Raw genomic sequence first — 21,453 nt, forward strand, 5'->3', positions numbered from 1 at the left:
ATACACCTTAGCCAAATACATTTGAACTCAGTTTTTCACAATTCCTGACATTTAATCCTAGTAAAAATTCCCTGTCTTAGATCAGTTAGGATCACCACATTATTTTAAGAATGTGAAATGTCAGAATAAAAATAGTAGAGAATAATTTATTTCAGCTTTTATTTCTTTCATCACATTCCCAGTGGGTCAGAAGTTTACATACACTCAATTAGTATTTGGTAGCATTGCCTTTAAATTGTTTAACTTGGGTTAAATATTTTGGGTTGCCTTCCACAAGCTTCCCACAATAAGTTGGGTGAATTTCGAACCATTCCTCCTGACAGAGCTGGTGTGACTGAGTCAGGTTTGTAGGCCTCTTTGCTCGCACACGCTTTTTCAGTTCTGCCCACAAATTTTCTGTAGGGTTGAGGTCAGGGCTTTGTGATGTCCTCTCCAATACCTTGATTTTGTTGTCCTTAAGCCATTTTTCCACAACTTTGGGGTCATTGTCCATTTGGAAGACCCATTTGCAACCAAGCTTCAACTTCCTGACTGATGTCTTGAGATGTTGCTTCAATATATCCATATAATTTTTCTTCCTCATGATGCCATCTATTTAGTGAAGTGCACCAGTCCCTCCTGCAGCAAAGCACCCCCACAACATGATGCTGCCACCCCCGTGCTTCACGGTTCAGATGGTGTTCTTCGGCTTGCAAGCCTCCCCCTTTTTCCTCCAAACATAACGATGGTCATTATGGCCAAACAGTTCTATTTTTGTTTCATGAGACCAGAGGACATTTCTCCAAAAAGTACGATGTTTGTCCCCATGTGCATTTGCAAACCGTAGTCTGGATTTTTATGGCGATTTTGGAGCAGTGGCTTCTTCCTTGCTGAGCGGCCTTTCAGGTTATGTTGATATAGGACTCGTTTTACTGTGGATATAGACACTTTTACCCGTTTCCTCCAGCATCTTCACAAGGTCCTTTGCTGTTGTTCTGGGATTGATTTGCACTTTTCGCACCAACGTACGTTCATCTCTAGGAGACAGAACTCGTCTCCTTCATGGAGGTCTACAATTTTTTTGAATTCTTATCTGATTTCTTTTGATTTTCCCATGATGTCAAGCAAAGAGGCGCTGAGTTTGAAGGTAGTCCTTGAAATACATCCACAGGTACACCTCCAATTGACTCAAATTATGTCAATTAACCCATCAGAAGCTTCTAAAGCCATGACATAATTTTCTGGAGTTTTCCAAGCTTTTTAAAGACAGTCTACTTAGTGTATGTAAACTTCTGACCCACTGGAATTGTGATACAGTGAAATAATCTGTCTGTAAACAATTGTTGGAAAAATTATTTGTGTCATGCACAAAGTAGATGTCCTAACCGACATGCCAAAACTATAGTTTGTTAACAATAAATTTGTGGGGTGGTTGAAAAACAAGTTTTAATGACTCCAACGTACGTGTATGTAAACTTCTAACTTCAACTGTATATACGGGTATATATAAGGATATATTGTATAACTACTGTTTAAAAACAACAGTATTCCTTTTTCAAATAAAAACCTCAATGGTACTTTATTGGCACCCCATACCAACAATTAAAGTACAGTGCCTTCGGAAAGTATTCAGACCCCTTGACTTTTTCCACATTTTGTTACGTTACAGCCTTATTCTAAAATGTATTAAATATATTTTTTTCCTCAGCAATCTTCACACAATACCCCATAATGACAAAGTGAAAACAGTTTGTTTGACATTTTTGCTAATTTATAAAAAACAGATACCTTATTTACATAAGTATTCAGACCCTTTGCTATGAGACTCAAAATTGTGTTCAGGTGCATCCTGTTTCAATTGATCATCCTTGATGTTTCTACAAATTGATTCAAGTCCACCTATGGTAAATTCAATTGGTTGGACATGATTTGGAAAGGCAAACACCTGTCTATATAAGATCCCACAGTTGACAGTGCATGTCAGCAAAAACCAAGCCATGAGGTGGAAAGAATTGTCCGTAGAGCTCTGAGACAGGATTGTGTCGAGGAACAGATCTGGGGAAGGTTACTAAAGTTTCTGCAGCATTGAAGCTCCCCAAGAACACAGTGGCCTCCATCATTCTTAAATGGAAGAAGTTTGGAACCACCAAGACTCTTCCTAGAGCTGGCTGCCCGGCCAAACTGAGCAATTGGGGGAGAAGGTCTCTAGAGTTCCTCTGTGGAGATGGGAGAAGCTTCCAGAAGGACGGCCATCTCTGCAGCACTCCACCAATCAGGCCTTTAAGGTAGTGTCCAGACGGAAGCCACTTCTCAGTAAAAGGCACATGACAGCCCGCTTGGAGTTTGCCAAAAGGCACCTAAAGACTCTCAGACCATGAGAAACACGATTCAATGGTCTGATGAAACCAAGATTGAATTATTTGGCCTGAATGCCAAGTCTCACGTCTGGAGGAAACCTGGCACCATCCCTACAGTGAAGCATGGTGGTGGCAGCATCATGCTGTGGGAATGTTTTTCAGCGGCAGGGACTAGGAGACTAGTCGGGATCAAAGCAAAAATGAGTTGAGCTAAGTTCAGAGATCCTTGATGAAAACCTGCTCCAGAGCGCTCAGGACCTCAGACTGGGTAAAGGTTCACCTTCCAACAGGACAACGAACCTAAGCAAGAGTGGCTTCGGGACAAGTCTCAATGTTCTTGAGTGGCCCAGCCAGAGGCCGGACTTGAACCCGTTTGAACATCTCTTGAATGCTCCCCATCCAACCTGACAGAGCTTGAGAGGAATGGAAGAAACTCCCCAAATACAGGTGTGCCAAGCTTGTAGCGTCATATCCAAGAAGACTCGAGGCTGTAATCGCTGCAAAAGGTGCTTCAACAAGGTACTGTGTAAGGGATCTGAATTATTATGTACATTTGATATTTCAGTTGAATAATTTTTGTACATTTGCAAAAAATTCAAAAAACCTGTTTTTGCTTTGTCATTATGGGGTATTGTGTGTAGATTGATGAAGGGGGAAAAAACTATTTAATCTATTTTAGAATAAGGCTGTAACTTAAGGGGGGTTTGAATACTTTCTGAATGCACTGTATGTCCCTTATTCACTTATTGTTTATTATTATCTATTAGACATGAATATTCAGACTTCTAAGTATTTTTCACAGATCTATTCCCCTTGTTTGGTGTTTTCTGTTCTATCGCTTGAATGGGAAGGCAGGATCGTAGTCATGGTCAGATGATGGTCAGGGTTTGTTAACTGCCCCTTCCCCAGCCAAGCTCTTTTCCCGTACATGTAATGAGTCATAGAGATGGATAGAGGTTGAACTTGCCACAAAAGACTGGGATACCATGTGCAACTACATTTTTTTTAAAGTAGTTAACTGTGTGGTATGCCCTGTATCCATCTCTATGGTCTAGTCTAGGTTCTGTGTTATACCTGAATTGATCAGTCCAGGATTAAGTGTCTGACATTGAGAACATTGCTTGGTTTGTTTTGTAGCAGGAAAAGGCTTGGTCATATGTTTTCCCCTGGTGTTTGTTTTTACACACAAGAATAACAAATGTGATTCGTTTTTTCACATACAGAAGCAATCAGGGTTGGTTTGGCTTTAGTTTGAGATTGGTGTTAGGTTGCAGGCACATTCTGGTTCTTGAAGTTTACTTATACATATTAGTTTACCAATACTATATATCGCATTGCCTTGACAACATTGTTAGAGATGCATTGTCTATTTTCACCATTGTTATTGATTCAGCATTGACCACTTTTTCCTATGTCACTTTTTGTGTTTTTTCAGGCTCAGTCGCTTCAGTAGCATGGCCTCCAAGCAGGAGATAGACTCAGACACACAGGACCTCCCTGTCATCTCCCACGCCAAGCCCGCCCCCGAGAAGAAGAGCATGGTCAACAACGCCTGCCAATCCATGGACTCTCCCCTGTGCAGCGGCCAGTTCAGCCAAGGCAACGGACCAAATCCCACCGCTGACACCAGTACGTCTCCACCTCCGCTACGGCAGTTCCTCAACCGCTCCACCACACGGTCCTCCTCCGACTCCTTCGCCGAGAGCCTGGATCCGGCCCTGGACCCCTCGTTCCTACCCCCTCCGGACCCCTGGCTGGAGAGTGGGAATGAGAATGGGGGCAGTGGGAACCCTAATGCGGTGCCCCCTCCAGGCCCTGCATGCCGGCGGGACGGCCACTGGTTCCTCAAGTTGCTGCAGGCAGAGACGGGTCGCATGGAGGGCTGGTGCCAGCAGATGGAGCAGGAGACCAAAGACAACCAGCTGTCAGAGGAGGGTAAGACACACTTTAGTATATAGCCCCACCATCCACATCATGACAGTGAATTGATCTACAAAGTGGTCTGACCTGATGATCTAACCTGACCCAAGGGCTCAAAGCCTGGCTAGGGTTCAACCACAACACACACACACCGACACTCTGCAGTGGATGAAGCGGTAATAGCTGGGGTTAAAACACAGACTGGCCTCTAATTCCAGAATTACACTAATGTACTCTGGACCTGATTACAGACCCAGATTAGATAAGCACCTCAACATCAGGGTGAAATGACACACACACACACACTGAACAGTCCTCACACAAAATCTCAGTCAAGCATGCACGCTATCTTGACCAAACTAAGAAAAAAGCAAAGGGTCATTTTGTGTGAGTGTATGTATCTGCCATTTACAGTGTGTGTGCTTGCGCATTCATTTCTCTCACTGTTGGCACAATAGAGTTGACATTGAATCTGATTAGTGCAGGACCATAGAAACATCTGGTTCTGCTGGCCCCCTAATCTCAGTGAATCTGATTTATTGCAGGACCATAGAAACATCTGGTTCTGCTGGCCCCCTAATCTCAGTGAATCGGATTTATTGCAGGACCATAGAAACATCTGGTTCTGCTGGCCCCCTAATCTCATTGCCATAACCTCATCATCCAGTGATCTTATTTTCTTTTTAATCAATTTCACCAACACAGATGTTTGTTCGTTTTTGATGCAGCATTAAAACAGAGACTAAAGTCATAAATTCTGGATGAAGAAGACCCAAGTATCTATTAGGCCCGGGACGATACCAGAATCGCAATACTCGTTACTATAGTGGCAAAGAAACAAACAGGAAGCGGATTTCACTTCTTTAGAAAAACAGCCCTAATGTTGGAAACAAACATGATTATGTTGTCATCCAGAGTCACATTTATTTATTTTCCATGCTATAGCACACTATATTTTACATACAGCAGGTTTTTATAGGACCAATTGACTCTGCTTCGTGTTTTCATTTTTGCCATGGAAAAAATATTGCGATACTGGTATTGCTCTAGTAGCTATGCAGGCTTAGAGTGCTACCTTTAAAGAGGATAACACTGTCCATTACACTGTAATCCTCTTTGGTGGCCCCCATGTAGTCGTTTAGACAATACTGGAAAAGCCTTAACGTCCATCTCTAGTCTAGACACCCCACATTTGCTTGAGTTTGTTTTGGGAACGTTGCTGGGATGGTGTGCTGTGTTAATGTGAAGTTCCTGTTTGAACAGGCTGAGATTTTTCTCCCTCACAAATCATCTTGTCTCCCTGTGACAAATCCTTTTCACAGATGTCCTTGTGTGCAGTCTAGCTGTCAATTTCGTTGCACAGATAGAGGGAAGTGTGTAGAGAACCGCATCTACTCTCTTATGATGGTAGTGTTCTAAACCCATACTTTCTTGGGACTAGTGACCTTTAGGCGTGGTGTCTGTGCTCAAAAAGGTCCTCGACTCTCAGTACGTGGCAGAGAATGTACTGAAATGAATGTATAGGAAGACCTGATACACATCAGTTGCTAGGGGGAAAGTTTATTAGCATTAGGTTCGAGTTTTGTTCCTAAATGGAACAATGAGAGACACTCCTTGACACGCTCTGTTGATTGGTGTTGCATTCCCAATGCCCCAACAAAGTGTGAGTGTCTGCCTGACTACCTGTCTGTCTGCCTGCCTGTCTGTACCTGCCTGTCTGTCTGTGCACGTGTGTGTCAGTATGACTCTATGTATTCTTGTTATCTGCAGTGTTGGGGAAAGTCCGCAGTGCAGTGGGCAGTGCTCAGCTCCTCATGACCAAGAAATTTGAGCAGTTCAGAGGACTGTGTGAACAAAACTTGGTAAGTATCAACTCTCCATGTTACAACTCACCCATACACACATCACCAGACAAAACAACACTACCACAACACCATCACATCACCAGAAAAAAACAATACAACTCCATCACCAGACAAAACAATACTACCACAACACCGTTACACCATCACAACACCAGGCAAAACAATACTACCCCACCACAACACCATTACACCATCACAACACCAGGCAAAACAATACTACCCCACCACAACACCATTACACCATCACAACACCAGGCAAAACAATACTACCCCACCACCATTACACCATCACAACACCAGGCAAAACAATACTACCCCACCACCATTACACCATCACAACACCAGGCAAAACAATACTACCCCACCAAAACACCATTGCACCATCACAACACCAGGCAAAACAATACCACAACACCATTACACCATCACAACACCAGGCAAAGCAATACTACCACAACACTATTACACCATCACAACACCAGACAAAACAATACTACCCCACCACAACACCGTTACACCATCACAACACCAGGCAAAACAATACTACCCCACCATCACATAACCAGACAAAATAATACTACCCCACCACAACACCATTACACCACCAGACAAAGCAATACTACCACAACACTATTACACCATCACATCACCAGACAAAACAATACTACACCATCACATAACCAGACAACAAAACAATACTACCCCACCACAACACCATTACACCACCAGACAAAGCAATACTACCACAACACTATTACACCATCACATCACCAGACAAAACAATACAACACCATCACATAACCAAACAACAAAACAATACTACCCCACCACAACACCATTACACCATCACAACACCAGACAAAACAATACTACCCCACCACAACACCATTACACCATCACATAACCAGACAAAACAATACTACCACAACACTATTACACCATTACAACACCAGACAAAACAATACTACCACAACACCATTACACCATCACATCACCAGACAAAGCAATACTACCCCACCACAACACTATTACACCATCACATCACCAGACAAACAATACTACCCCACCACAACACCATCACATCACATCACCAGACTAAACTATACTATTCCATACTCTACACTACACACACATCAAATAACCAGACATAACAAGTTACCACAACCCAACACACTTACATTACCAGATAATCAACCCCACATACTTACAGTGCATACAGAAAGTATTCAGACCCCTTGACTTTTTCTACATTTTGTTACATTACAGCCTTATTCTAAAATTGATTAAATCAACTTTTTCCCTCATCAATCTACACCAATACCCCATAATTAAAAAGCAAAAACAGGTTTTTAGAATGTTTTGCAAATGTATTACAAATAAAAAGCAAATACCTTATATAAGTATTCAGACCCTTTGCTATGAGACTCATCCTTGAGATGTTTCTACAACTTGATTGGAGTCCACCTGTGTTAAATTCAATTGATTGGACATGATTTGGAAAGGCACACACCTGTCTGTATAAGGTCCCACAGTTGACAGTGCATGTCAGAGCAAAAACCAAGCCATGAGGTGGAATAAATTGTCCGTAGAGCTCCAAGGCAGGATTGTGTTGAGGCACAGATCTGGGGAAGGGTATCAAAACATTTCTGCAGCATTGAAGGTCCCCAAGAACACAGTGGCCTCTATCGTTCTTAAATGGAAGAAGTTTTGAACCACCAAGACTCTTCCTAGACCTGGCTGCCCGGCCAAACTGAGCAATTTAGGGAGAATGGCCTTGGTCAGGAAGGTGACCAAGAACCCGATGGTCACTCTGACAGAGTTTCTCTGTGGAGATAAGAGAACCTTCCAGAAGGACAACCAGTCAGGCCTTTATGGTAGAGTGGACAGACGGAAGCCACTCCTCAGTAAAAGACACATGACAGCCCGCTTGAAGTTTGCCAAAAGGCACCTAATGGACTCAGACCATGAGAAACAAGATTCTCTAATCTAATGAAACCAATATTTAACTCTTTGGCCTGAATGCCAAGCGTCACGTATGAAAACCTGGCACCCATCCCTACAGTGAAGCGTGATGGTTGCAGCATCATGCTGTGGGGGATGTTTTTCTGCGGCAGGGACTGGGAGACTAGTCAGGATTGAGGGAAGATAAACGAAGCAAAGTATATTCTTGATGAAAACTTGCTCAGGACCTCAGACTGGGGCGAAGGTTCACCTTCCAACAGGATAACGACCCTAAGCACACAGCCAAAACATTGCAGGAGTGGCTTCGGGACAAGTCTCTGAGTGTACTTGAGTGGCCCAGCCAGAGGCAGGACTTGAACCCGATTGAACATCTCTGGAGAGACCTGAAAATAGCTGTTCAGTGACGCTCCCCATCCAACCTGACAGAGCTTGAGAGGCTCTGCAGAGAAGAATGGTAAAAACTCCCCAAATACAGGTGTGCCAAGCTTGTAAACGTCATACCCAAGAAGACTCGAGGCTGTAATTGCTGCCAAAGGTGCTTCAACAAAGTACTGAGTAAAGGGTCTGAATACTTATGTAAAGGTCATATTTCAGTTTTTTACTTTAATACAATAGCAAAAATGTCTAAACCTGTTTTTGCTTTGTCATTATGGGGTATTGTGTGTAGATTGTTTTTTTTTCCTCAACAATTTAACCCGTTTTAGAATAAGGCTGTAACGTAACAAAATGTTAAATACTTTCCGAATGCACTGTACATGACCAGAAAACCCCTTACATTGCCAGATAATCATCCATCCCACACCCTTGTTTACTTTACTTTGTTAAGTTTATTTTTACATGGACAGTGCACATTGATTAACATTTCTGAAAAAGTGCTAGTTTTAGCCAGGCCTGCTAATTTTCCACCACAGTCCCTGGGCACACTTCATCACATCACTAGACAAACACATGCCAAATGGAAAGACACAGAGTTTAAATTTGGCTAGCTAAGTGACAAGCTGAATGCTAACAGACAGTAAGGTCAATGGAGAAGTGATTGATGGGACTTTTTCCAGACCTGAGTGGTTAAACTATCGTGAGTGGTTAAACTATTGTAAGAGGTGGACATGGCTGTATCGTTCTCAGGGCAGGTCTGCCGGTTTTGACTAAGATAAATAACTTTTCGTAGCAGGTTAGGAGAATTAACGTGGCAGGTTAGGAGAATGTTTAGGGTTAGCTAAAATGCTAAAATTGTTGCAGACACGACTCGAACATCTTGCTACAACCAGGACTGCCCGTGGAACAGTCTTGGTTTACACTAATGTGATGCTGTGTAGACATGTCTCTTTGTATCACGTCACTCTACTGATCTCTGTACAGGGTACTCAGACAGACATCCCCAATTATTAGGATAAGACTAACCTCAGGTTGACGGTCTGCAAACGCCTGCATTTTGTTGGTAGCATTTTCTGACTGTTAGCTATTCTCAGTGGAAATTCAATGTCATCATATTCGGAATGTATTATGTTCTCTCAAATGAGAGAGACTAGCAGTTATTCAGACAGAGGACCGACAATCTAAGGTTGTTAATGCAGTTTTAATGAATAATGATAATCTCGTCATGAAGCTCAGTGTAAGCATCAGAGTAGCAAGGGCTACTGATTGTGTTGATTAAGTCGGTTATAATAGGAGTCTATTTTAATGCAGCCATATTATTGAACTCATGTTTTGTATTAATGGTTGTGTAGTGAACCTTTTTGGTTAGCGATTAATTGTGAAATGATGTGCTATCCTGATAAAATTCTATGAAAGGGCACCCTGATCCAAAATAAGCTGAACCATTGTACCATTTCAAAAAGAGTTTGACATCCAGAATATTTTTGTTCCTATTTGTAAAAAAAAAACAAATATTTTGTATTTATGGACAATTTCCTATGGATGCTTTTCATATCATTACACAGGAAGTCACTTTTTGCATGCTAGTGCTACCATTTTTTGTTGTGTGTTTTTTTTCTGTGTGTTCTCCTATTTGAAGATCCAGAATACAGAATTAGCATGATAAAAACATGGCGGAGAGTTGAATCAAAAGGCTCTGGATAAGGGCTCAAACCCCAGTCTAGTTGCAGCTGCAAAGATGCTGTGTGGGTAAAAAACACAAGCAGACCAAACCATAACAAAGAGCATTAGTAACAGAATGAGTGAGTCAGGTGGGGGAAAAATCTATGGGTTACGGTATGTAGCCCCGGTTCTCTGAAGGAAATTAGGGCGTTATCTCACTATGGGGAATGCTAGAGAGGGCGTGTCCCATAATGAGATGTCACACCGAGTCGACTGAAAGAAAACAAGTCGAAGTGTGACTGTCAACCCATCCATCTGCTCTGACTGACTTATTTTACATACTTTAAAAGGAGATAAGGCAAAACAGAGTGCCTCCCAATTCCATACGGTTTATGTGAAGTGGTCAGTCACTTCAAGTGGTCACCTTTTAAAAAATATATATATTTTTTCTTCATAGGGAAATCTAAGAATAGTCCCAATAAAGCAGTATAAGTTTTTTACAGGCATACATTAAATGATAATATAGTAGCATCAACATCCACACCTTCCAACAGAATACATACACAGTATCTACCCAGAAAATGTCAGAAGGAATTCAACTATTCAGTTTGAGGTCTCCTGTCATTGTGTTGTAGGACAGCTCCCTCTAGTGTCAAAGTGGACAAAGCAACACTGACTTAATTTCACTCTCCTCTTTTCAATCTCATCTTCATGCCTCTCTCCTTTTCTCCCTTTCTGCCCTTCTTACATCCTCTCTTCACTATTTCTTTATTTGCTTCCACTTTCCCACACCTCTCTTTCTCCCCCATTTTCTCCTTTCTCCCTCCCTTCAGAATGTGAACGCCAACCTGCGGCCCACAGCCCAGGACCTGGCAGGCTTCTGGGACCTGCTGCAGCTCTCCATCGAGGACATCAGCCTCAAGTTTGATGAGCTCTACCACCTGAAGTCCAGTGACTGGCAGCCCCCTGCTGTGGCCCACTCGCCCCCCGAGCGGAAGGTACTTCCCACCCCTGCTGCCCAGTGCACAGGCTGGGGTAGGAAAGCCGCCGAAACCGGCCTCTCTCCTCCCTCCCCTCTCACTTCCCCCCTCCCTATGTGAAGTGAACACTAAAAGGGGCTTTCCAGCCCAATGTGAAGGGGCTTGAGAGAAGGCACCTCCCTTTACACATGCATGGGGCTCAATCTCAAAGAGGACAGTTTATGACTGTTTCTGCGGTTTAAGCCCCTCCTTTGAGAATGCATGTCGGGGTACAAGACATGCTCTGCTCTGATGTCTTAAGTATGGTAATGGCAGAGCTGCATCACGTCATGGAATGTGGCCTGGCTTTCTGCTCTCTCGTGTGTGTGTGTGTGTGTGTGTGTGTGTGTACCAGAAGTCCTTACAAGGATAGTAAAACAAGGAAAATTCGGACAAGAGGGGACATTTGGCTGGTCCCCACAAGGCTATTTTAGGGTTAAGGTTAGGGTTATGTTAAGGCACGTGTCAAACTCATTCCACGGAGGGCTGAGTGTCTTCGGACTTTCGCTCCTCCCTTGTACTTAATTGATGAATTAAGGTATCTAATTAGTAAAGAACTCCCATCACCTGGTTGTGTAGGTCTTAATTTAAAGGAAAAAACAAAAACTCGCAGAAACATTTACATTTACATTTAAGTCATTTAGCAGACACTCTTACCCAGAGCGACTTACAGTAGTGAATGCATACATTTCATACTTTTTTAATTTTTTTAATTTTTCCATACTAGGCCAGCCATGGAATGAATTTGACACCCCTGATTTAAGGGTTAGGTTTAGGGGTTAGGAAAAATATGATTTTGAATGGGAATCAATTGTTTTGTCCCCATAAGGACAGTAAAGTGAGTGTGTGAGGGAGAGCTCTTTGTGACTATGTGTATGCGTGAATATATAGTTAATTTTGGTGTGTGTCTCTCTGTGTGCGACACTGCGTGTGGGGTTGGTAGGGGGGTAATTAGTTGGTATGATGCGTGTGGGGGGGTGATTAGTTGGTATGATGCGGGTGGGGATGCTGATTAGGTGGTATGATGGGGGGGGGGGTGATTAGTTGGTATGATGTAGGGGGGGGGTGATTAGTTGGTATGATGTGGGGGGGTGATTAGTTGGTATGATGTAGGGGGGGGTGATTAGTTGTAATATATAGTTGAAAGCCATATCTCAGACTGGCCAAAAAAATGAAAAGTGTAAGATGGGCAAAAGAACACACACTGGACAGAGGAACTCTGCCTAGAAGGCCATTATCCCGGATTCGCCTCTTCACTGTTGACATTGAGACTGGCGTTTTGTGGGTACTATTTAATGAAGCTGCCAGTTGAGGACTTGTGAGGCATCTGTTTCTCAAACTAGACACTCTAATATACTTGTCCACTTGCTCAGTTGTGCACCGGGGCCTCCCACTCCTCTTTCTATTCTGGTTAGAGACAGTTTGCACTGTTTTGTGAAGGGAGTAGTACACAGCATTGTACGAGATCTTTAGTTTCTTGGCAATTTATGGCATGGAATAGCCTTCATTTCTCCCAACAAGAATAGACTGACGAGTTTCAGAAGAAAGTTATTTGTTTCTGACCATTTTGAGCCTGTAATCGAATTCACGAATGCTGATGCTCCAGATACTAGTCTGAAGGTCAGTTTTATTGCTTCTTTAATCAGGACAACAGTTTTCAGCTGTGCTAACATAATTGCAAAAGGGTTTTCTAATGATCAATTAGACTTTTAAAATAATAAACTTGTATTAGCTAACACAACGTGCCATTGGAACACAGGAGTGATGGTTGCTGATAATGGGCCTCTGTACGCCTATGTAGATATTCCATTTAAAAAATCAGCCGTTTCCAGCTACAATAGTCATTTACAACATTAACAATGTCTACACTGTATTTCTGATCAATTTGATGTTATTTTAATGGACAAACAAATGTGCTTTTCTTTCAAAAACAAGGACATTTCTAAGTGACGCCAAACTTTTGAGTAGTAGTGGATGTTTTGGTGGATGTGTGCTTCAACTACTTTGACTTCATGCCACTATTTCACTATGACTGCAGTCAATTAAGTGTGGTTCATCCAATGTCCTCATTATAAAATTAATTCTTTAAGTACCAAAACAACCCCTAGCCCGTACCCACTAGGCATATTTGAGAAGAGGTTATTGTTGGTTTGGGCTTCAGGGATCCAATATTAATTCAGTGTCTAGTCCAAGGAAGAGTTGCCATCAATGTCCTATATTTGGCTACACTGTCCATATTCTGTCTATCTTGTCTGTAATTCTAGACTTCCTTGTACATATTTTGTAGAAACCATAATCAAACGTCACTGTCAAAGATCCATGTCTACCAAATGAAACTCACTATGCTCTTTTTTTATGACCTCTGTATTACCTTTCGTTGCTTTCGGAAGAAAACCTTGCATCTCCAAAACTGAAGCTTTTCAGGAAACAAAAAAAAGCAATATTTTACCATGTATGAACATACAAGCACAAAACTTCAGAAGTTGTTTCGAATACTTTTTCTTGGTCCTAAAGTCATAAAATCTTCAAAGTGGGGAGTTACTCCTTTCAATTCATCAACAAAAAAAGGTTTTCTTTCAACAGCAACAACGCCTTGCATCCTCACTCACCCCCCCCCCCCCCCCCCCCAATTGTCTCTTCTGTTTCCTTGTGGTTGACGGTTGACTTTGTCCATTGCGGCCCACCACTAGGAGGACCAGAAAGAGCCCCCTCCTCCAGTGCCAAAGAAGCCCGTTAAGGGGAGGCCGGTGCTGGGACGTGAGAAGAGCGTCGACTCCGCATCTTCCACCTCTTCAGCGGAGAAGCACCGGACAGAGGCCCGCAAGCGCCTGCTGGCCGCCAAGAGGGCCGCCTCGGTTCGGCAGAACTCAGCCACAGAGAGTGCCGACAGTATCGAGATCTACGTCCCCGAGGCCCAAACACGTCTCTGAGATGGAGGGTTGGGGTCTCCTCGCCATACACACACAGGGTAGGCTGGTCCTGGTGGCAGCAAATCTAGATTAAGTGAGAAAGAGAGGAAACAAGAAAATAAAAACTATTGGGCTGTAGACTATGGGGAACTCGTCTCCTCTCACGAGGCTGCCATGGAAAAACCTCAACCACAAACCTTGTTACGATTGTTAGTACTCTTGATTATTACGAAAGTTATAAAAATGGTTATTGATGATATTATTATCTCCTAAAGAAACTATATCAAGACTGTTTTAGGTGTACCTGTATCTTGGCTATAACTGATCTAATAAGCGGACAGAGTAAGCATTTGTGCTTTTCGCCGCCCCTCCCTGACTCCCTCCCCCCATGCCTTGGCCAACCCGTAGTTTGCACAACACCACCATGTGGTTTAATGTACACACTTACTCAGAGGAGCACACACACACACACACACACACATGCTTCAGACCCTCCGCTATCTATGTCTTCCTGGTATTTTTTTGTTTTATTTGTTTTGTAAGAGCCCCTTGCCTGCATTCAAAGCAGTTCTAGATTCTAAGAGGTTTTGGAGAGCAGGGAACCGAGAACTAAGGGTTAAAATAGGGGATTGGGGTATTTAATGACAAGTATCACTACTTGTATAAGTGAGATCTATTGAAAGCACAATTGATGTTTACTTAGTTCATTTTTTTAAAGGCATATGATTTATTTTTTAATATAACATTTTAGGTACTTAACTGACTCAAAACACACTCACAAGTCAATATTTTCTGGAATGTAATTTGAATATCCTACTATTCCATTGAGATGAAATTGTTTTCTGCCATTTTAGTTTTAGGATGTATTCATCAGCCAATGTCCACAGTCCCATGACAATGGCCACGCTTTGTACTTTCATTTCTTTGTATTGCTATGTGAATTTATTTCTAGGTCATATTCATTTGGCAGTTAATCAGTTTCACCTTTTGCTACGGTATGCCCTAATGAGTAATATCATGGTGTGGGTATATCAGAGCAATTGAACATAATTCAGGTTAGAGTGAAGGACCAGGACCACCTTTGAGAACAATCCCACTGTGCAAAATGTGTTTAAGTCTGCATTGTTTCCTCGTTGTTTCAATATACTTTACCAGCGTAATGATGTTGCATCATTGTGGCTATTTCATTGAACATTTAAAAAGCCAATAGGTTTAAAGTAGGTACTTCCAGCAACTCAAGCTGGGTTGCAGCAATATCACAGGAATTGAAAGGTTAGAGTGGTTTCTTTCCCCCAACTTCTGCCCCAGCGTCTCTCTCTGCAATTAACCTTTTGTTGTTTTGTCGTCACTGTATTTCAATGAGTAAATTAGTTGGCGCAGGTGCGTTTCCCACATGGGACCATCACTCAATATACATGGAAAAACATGTGGTCCATTCCACTGTGAAATTCCAGTCACTCCAACCATGATTTGAATTGCCTTCCTATAGAGAATTTAAATGGAATTAAGCCCAATTTGGACTTGTAGTTAAGCATTAATTAACTTTGACTAATGGCTGCACACTGCACTCGGCAATGGGAATTTGTTATTGATACACTACACTGAATATTCAGTACTACTATAGTTATTTTCTACTGTATGGTGCGGCAGGTAGCCAAGCGGTTAAGAGCATTTGGCCAGTAACCGAATGGTCGCTGGTTTGAATCCCCAAGCCGACTTGGTAAAAAATATCTGTCTGTGCCCTTTAGCAAGGCACTTAAGCCTAATTACTCCTGTAAGTCGCTATAAATAAGTGTCTGCTAAATGACTAAAATCATGTAAGTGTAATATATTTTTCCACATCATGGATCTTGACCAGACACCCTCTTGAAAAGAGATGGCTAGAGAAAGGAAAGGAGACAAGGGAAGGGACTAGGAGAGAAAACCCTATCTGACTATTGAGATGCTTCAGTGACACTGTGTGAAACCAGGAAGTTGTTATTTTATCCTCCTACTGGTCATATTTTGCACTACATCTCAATTGTCCATGACACTTTTGGAGGGAACAATTTCATCCTGGAATGAAGAAGAAACTGTTTTTTTTAACCAAGCGCCCTGTCATATTGCTGTCTACCATTGTTGTTTTTGTTAAATATCATCCCCAAATGCCTACACTTTTTAATTGAGACAAATCATTAAATCTCTATTACATTACATAAATGTCATTTCTTTGCCATCCTTTGTTTTTGAAAATGCTGTTGTTGGTACAAAAAAATAAATACATTATCATTGTGCCTCTATGGGAAGTAAGTAAGCTGATTCACTCTTTTAATAGGCCTGTGAAAGTGGTATGGGGGCCTCCCGAGTGGCGCAGCGGTCTAAGGCACTGCATAGTAGGCATCAATACAGACCTGGGTTCGATACCAGGCTGTGTCACAACCGGCCGTGACTGGGAGACCCATGAGGCGGTGCACAATTGTCCCAGTGTCGTCCAGGTTAGGGGAGGGTTCGGCCGGCCGGGAATTCCTTGTCCCATCGTGCTCTAGCGGCTCCTTGTGGCGGGCCGGGCGCCTGCAAGCTGACCCCAGTCACCAGCTGGACGGTGTTTCCTCCTACAAATTGGTGCAGCTGGCTTCCGAGTTAAGCGAGCAGTGTGTCAAGAAGCAGTGTGGCTTGGCAGGGTCGTGTTTCGGAGGATGCATTGGCTCTCAACCTTAGCCTCTCCAGAGTCCGTAGGGGAGTTGCAGCGATGGGACAAGACTGTAACTACCAATTTGCTATCACAAAATTGAGGAGAAAAACATTAATTAAAAAGAAAATGGAATGGAAAATGGTTCCAGGCAAGTGATAAAAAAATGTAATCTAACAAAACCTATTAAAATTGTCAAATATCAAATGATCATAACATATTCTCTGTTTGTGGTTGAGAGATCAAGAAAGTTTGAATCTCACTGTAGGTATTTGATTGTCCAAAGTGGTGTAGGGTGATGTTGCTCCTAGATGCTGATCTTGGGTAAGTTTTGCATTTCCCCCACATGGTTAAAGTTAAGACTGGAGGGGGGAAGCTGATGCTAGATCTGTACCTAGCGGAATCTTCAGCCTGGAGTGCCACAGTCGGGTTAAAAAGATCTCACTTGCCAGACTCGCAGAGTGAACTGTATACTAACAGTGAACAGCATTTTTTAACAGTTGGTCATCACAAACATGCTTTCCACCATATATTTCCAACCAATAGTAGTTTTTATATCAAATTATGACTTCAAATGACTAACCATTGTATTTGCATAAACATGTCTGCTAAATGGCATATACACTGAGTATACTAAACATTAGGACCACCTTCCTACTATTGAGATGCAACCCCTCATCCCCTTTTGCCCTCAGAACAGTCTCAAGTTGTCGGGGCATGGACTCTACAAGGTGTCAAAAGGGTTCCACAGTGATACTGGCCCATGTTGACTCCAATGCTTCCCACAGTTGTGTCAAGTTGGCTGGATGTCCTTTAAGTGGTGGACCGTTCTTGATACACACAGGAAACTGAGTGTGAAAAACCCAGCAGCTTTGCAGTTGTTGACACAAACTGGTGAGCTTGGCACATACCATACCCCGTTCAAAGGCACTAAAATCTTTTGTCTTGCCCATTGACCTTCTGAAAGGCACACATACACAATCGATTTCTCAATTGTCTCAAGGCTTAAAAATCCTTATTTAACCTTATTTAACCTGTCTCCTCCCCGTCTACAATGATTTGAAGTGACATCGATAAGGGATCATAGCTTCACCTGGATTCACCTGGTCAGTCTGTCATGGAAAGAGAAGGTGTTCCTAATTATTTTGTATACTCAATGTATTTCTGTGTTACTTTCTTAGTCGTGTGAGAAAACACATGCAGTTTTCATGGCTAGGGCATACACATGGCTAGGGCATACAGTAGTGGCTAGGGCATACAGTAGTGGCTAGGACATACACATGGCTAGGGCATACAGTAGTGGCTAGGGCATACAGTAGTGGCTAGGGCATACAGTAGTGGCTAGGGCATACACATGGCTAGGGCATACAGTAGTGGCTAGGGCATACACATGGTTAGGGCATACAGTAGTGGCTAGGGCATACACATGGCTAGGGCATACAGTAGTGGCTAGGGCATACACATGGCTAGGGCATACAGTAGTGGCTAGGGCATACACATGGCTAGGGCATACAGTAGTGGCTAGGGCATACACATGGCTAGGGCATACAGTAGTGGCTAGGGCATACAGTAGTGGCTAGGGCATACACATGGCTAGGGCATACAGTAGTGGCTAGGACATACAGTAGTGGCTAGGGCATACAGTAGTGGCTAGGGCATACAGTAGTGGCTAGGACATACACATGGCTAGGGCATACAGAAGTGGCTAGGGTGGCTAGGACATACACATGGCTAGGGCATACAGTAGTGGCTAGGGCATACAGTAGTGGCTAGGACATACACATGGCTAGGGCATACACATGGCTAGGGCATACAGTAGTGGCTAGGACATACACATGGCTAGGGCATACAGTAGTGGCTAGGGCATACATAGTGATAGGAAGGGAACTCTCCAGCTACGTTTGCACTGTGTAGGTCAAACTCAACTTTATTAAATGGGTTGTTTGCTCCTCGTCAGGCCTTAGAACAGCCCTTAGTTGACTTATTTACGTGATAGTCCCTGGGTTCTCATGCCTTATTGCTTCACCAATTTATTGCGGTTCATCTGAGCATAATTCATTTTCTTTACATTTCTTCTCCTTGTCCCCCATATTTGTTGTGCTACATCAAATGGCCAGCAAATGAACACTACCTTTCCCTGCTAATCAATTAATGGTTCTTATGTTACAATGGCTCCGTCATTTGGAAGATGGTGCTTGCAACACCAGGGTCTCTGCATGGGCCACATACTATGTGTTCACTTGAATAAAAAGGACATTTACTTTTACTCAACCATATGTCGGGTTGCTTGTTACATAGTTGCTCCATGTCTCTTTTAAATTTGTTGTTGTATTTTTCCCCCCACCTCCACAGTGAGCTTGAGGCTTTGCATTGGAAAGGCCTGGCTGTATTGGCCATCATCCACTCCCTCCTGGGAAGAGATCTCTCTTGATTGCAGGCTATTGTTTGCTGTTGTGTGTTTGCCTAAGCTGCTAATGGCCCCTTTACTCTGCTTAGTAAAAGGTGGGGTGTCAATGGCTCTGGTCCCTCTCTGGTTGAGGCATCTGAATGCTCCTCCATTTGAGCATGGCTCCAATCGTTAGCGCCTCCAGGCTTTGTGTGACAGTGGTCTGTCGTTGGTATGATCCTTTACCAAGGAGGGGGTTTGTGTGACTGCGTCTGTTAAGTTGTGTTCTTGACTTGCTGTTGTGACCAACGAAGTTAGTACTGGCTATTTGTTTTTCCACTGCTAGTTCTGGAACCGTCCTAACTATTTTCTGATGTTCTTGCAGTCCAACGACATGTACAAGGATTTGGACACAATCTGTTATAACATAACATGCTCTTTTTTAACAATATATAGGATTCCCGCTAGATTGCAAAGAGATGAATTACATCGAATGGAGTTAAAAGAAAATAATGTAATTTCCATACAGGATTTACCCCAGTGTTTTACCCAAAAGGCTCAGACCTTTCTGTTTCCATCTACGTTGGCCAGCACCCGTGTCTCACTGAGTCATGGCTCCAGCGGACCTGCTCTCACTTGGGGCCAAAGCCAGGCCACTGGTACTTTTCAGCTGTCATTTACATAACAATGGCTAACTGTGAACTTTAACACCTTCTCACAAAGCAACTGTTTTGATTATGCAGAGATTGTTGATTCTGCTCTTCACAAGTCCTCAATGTCAGCCCTAGCTATGGAAACAATTTCCCTAGTATATCATAAGGATGTATACACTAGTGTAACACTGATGTTACAGTCGAAAAGCAGACTGTATCCATATTGATAGCATTGGATGTCCCCATCACTAACCTGGGGCATTCAGGGATTCTGAGTGGCGCATCGGTCTAAGGCACTGAATCGCAGTGCTAGAGGCGTCACTACAGACCTGGGTTTGAACCCGGGCTGTATCACTACCGGCTGTGATCAGGAGTCCCATAGGGCGGCACACAATTGGCCCAGTGTTGTCCAGGTTAGGGGAGGGTTTGGCCGGGGTAGGCCATCATTGTAAATAAGAATTTGTTCTTAACTGACTTGCCTAGTTAAATAAACAAAAATATATAAAAAGTTGGTGGTCCCCTTTTGGCACTCAAAAAACCCTCTCACACATTGATAAAGGGCAGTTGGAAGTACTGTTCCCAAGTGCTCTCCCATTGAAGCTCTAACCAGGCCCAATCCTGCTTAGCTTTGGTCGACCCTACCAGCTGTATTTTGATTTGAGTCTGTGCCTGACTGGAATTTAAATAATTCAATATGCATATGGGGAGAGTGAGAGAGAGACGTATGTCAAGGACAGAAAGCTATTACAGGGTAACAGAGAGACAGTCCGCTGCTGCTCTAATCTGCAAAGACATGAATACGTAAATGACAGAAACTATCTGTCACTGAGAGACTATGGGAAGGGGCTCGTCTCATACATTTAACAAGGTCCTGGTCCAATACACAAACCGGAGGACCACACCTAGGCCTATTTCATCAAGGTCCTGACTCTCTGTGAAAGATCATATCCTATGGCACACTGTTGAAGTGTTTTAAACCATAGTGACATGCATACAGTACCCCTTCATTTTGTTGTTGTATGCTATTGTTTTGGAGATATATGCCTAGCCTAAGAGCATTGAATTGGTTTATTTATTCACATACTGTCGCATTTGCTTAAAATTACAAGGCTATTTATTCACTTTCCTAGTTTCCAGGTGAAGTGGCTGTGGAATTTATAAAGGGCAGTTGGAAGTACTCTAAAACCAACAACAACAATTTCATCATGGTCTCTTTGGTGTGGATTACACGATGTGTGTACTGTATATTGACTTAATGTGTTCTATGAAACTGCATTTGGCCATGTTGTTTCTATGCGTTAAGTATTCACTTGATATTCCTATGCGTTTTAGGCCTACCAAACAATACATTTGTAGCAAACCTGACAAGGAAGAGATGTTTTAGACTGTCTTATAATTCACAGCTCTTGTATAATTCACAGCTCTTATATTTTCAAGACTTACAAAATGTGTAATGTGTGGCAATGGTCTGGGTCCTCTTTATTTAGTGTTGCTGTTCGCCTTTCACACCCTAACTCCCTATACTTCAGCAGGGTTTTTTCTCAGTTTATTTTTAGGAGTTTTCACTGCGCCTGTTTTGACCCAACTCACCGCTGCTGTTAGTAAGTGTGAAATATTAGGGGAGGAAACAATATTTTTGGATGTGTTCACTATGGAATTCTAACTGCAGAAAAATTTCCTGTACATTTTTTGACAATT

At 42.7% G+C, this 21,453-nt stretch overlaps 1 protein-coding gene across 3 annotated transcripts in view; it reads left to right on the forward strand.

Moving 5' to 3' along the window:
- The window catches only part of LOC115150172 (disks large-associated protein 4-like), a 179,469-nt gene extending 163,222 nt beyond the window's left edge, over positions 1 to 16,247 (forward strand). For all 3 annotated transcript variants that reach the window (XM_029693164.1, XM_029693166.1, XM_029693165.1), the window contains 4 exons: positions 3,772 to 4,271; positions 6,027 to 6,118; positions 10,954 to 11,118; positions 13,830 to 16,247. In XM_029693164.1, the coding sequence (XP_029549024.1) occupies positions 3,772 to 4,271; positions 6,027 to 6,118; positions 10,954 to 11,118; positions 13,830 to 14,069 (997 nt within the window). In that variant the 3' untranslated portion in view covers positions 14,070 to 16,247. The remainder of the gene's footprint in view (positions 1 to 3,771; positions 4,272 to 6,026; positions 6,119 to 10,953; positions 11,119 to 13,829) is intronic.
- Positions 16,248 to 21,453: the final 5,206 nt, after the last annotated feature.

This window comes from Salmo trutta, chromosome 16, assembly GCF_901001165.1.
Source record: "Salmo trutta chromosome 16, fSalTru1.1, whole genome shotgun sequence".
NCBI lineage: Eukaryota > Metazoa > Chordata > Actinopteri > Salmoniformes > Salmonidae > Salmo > Salmo trutta.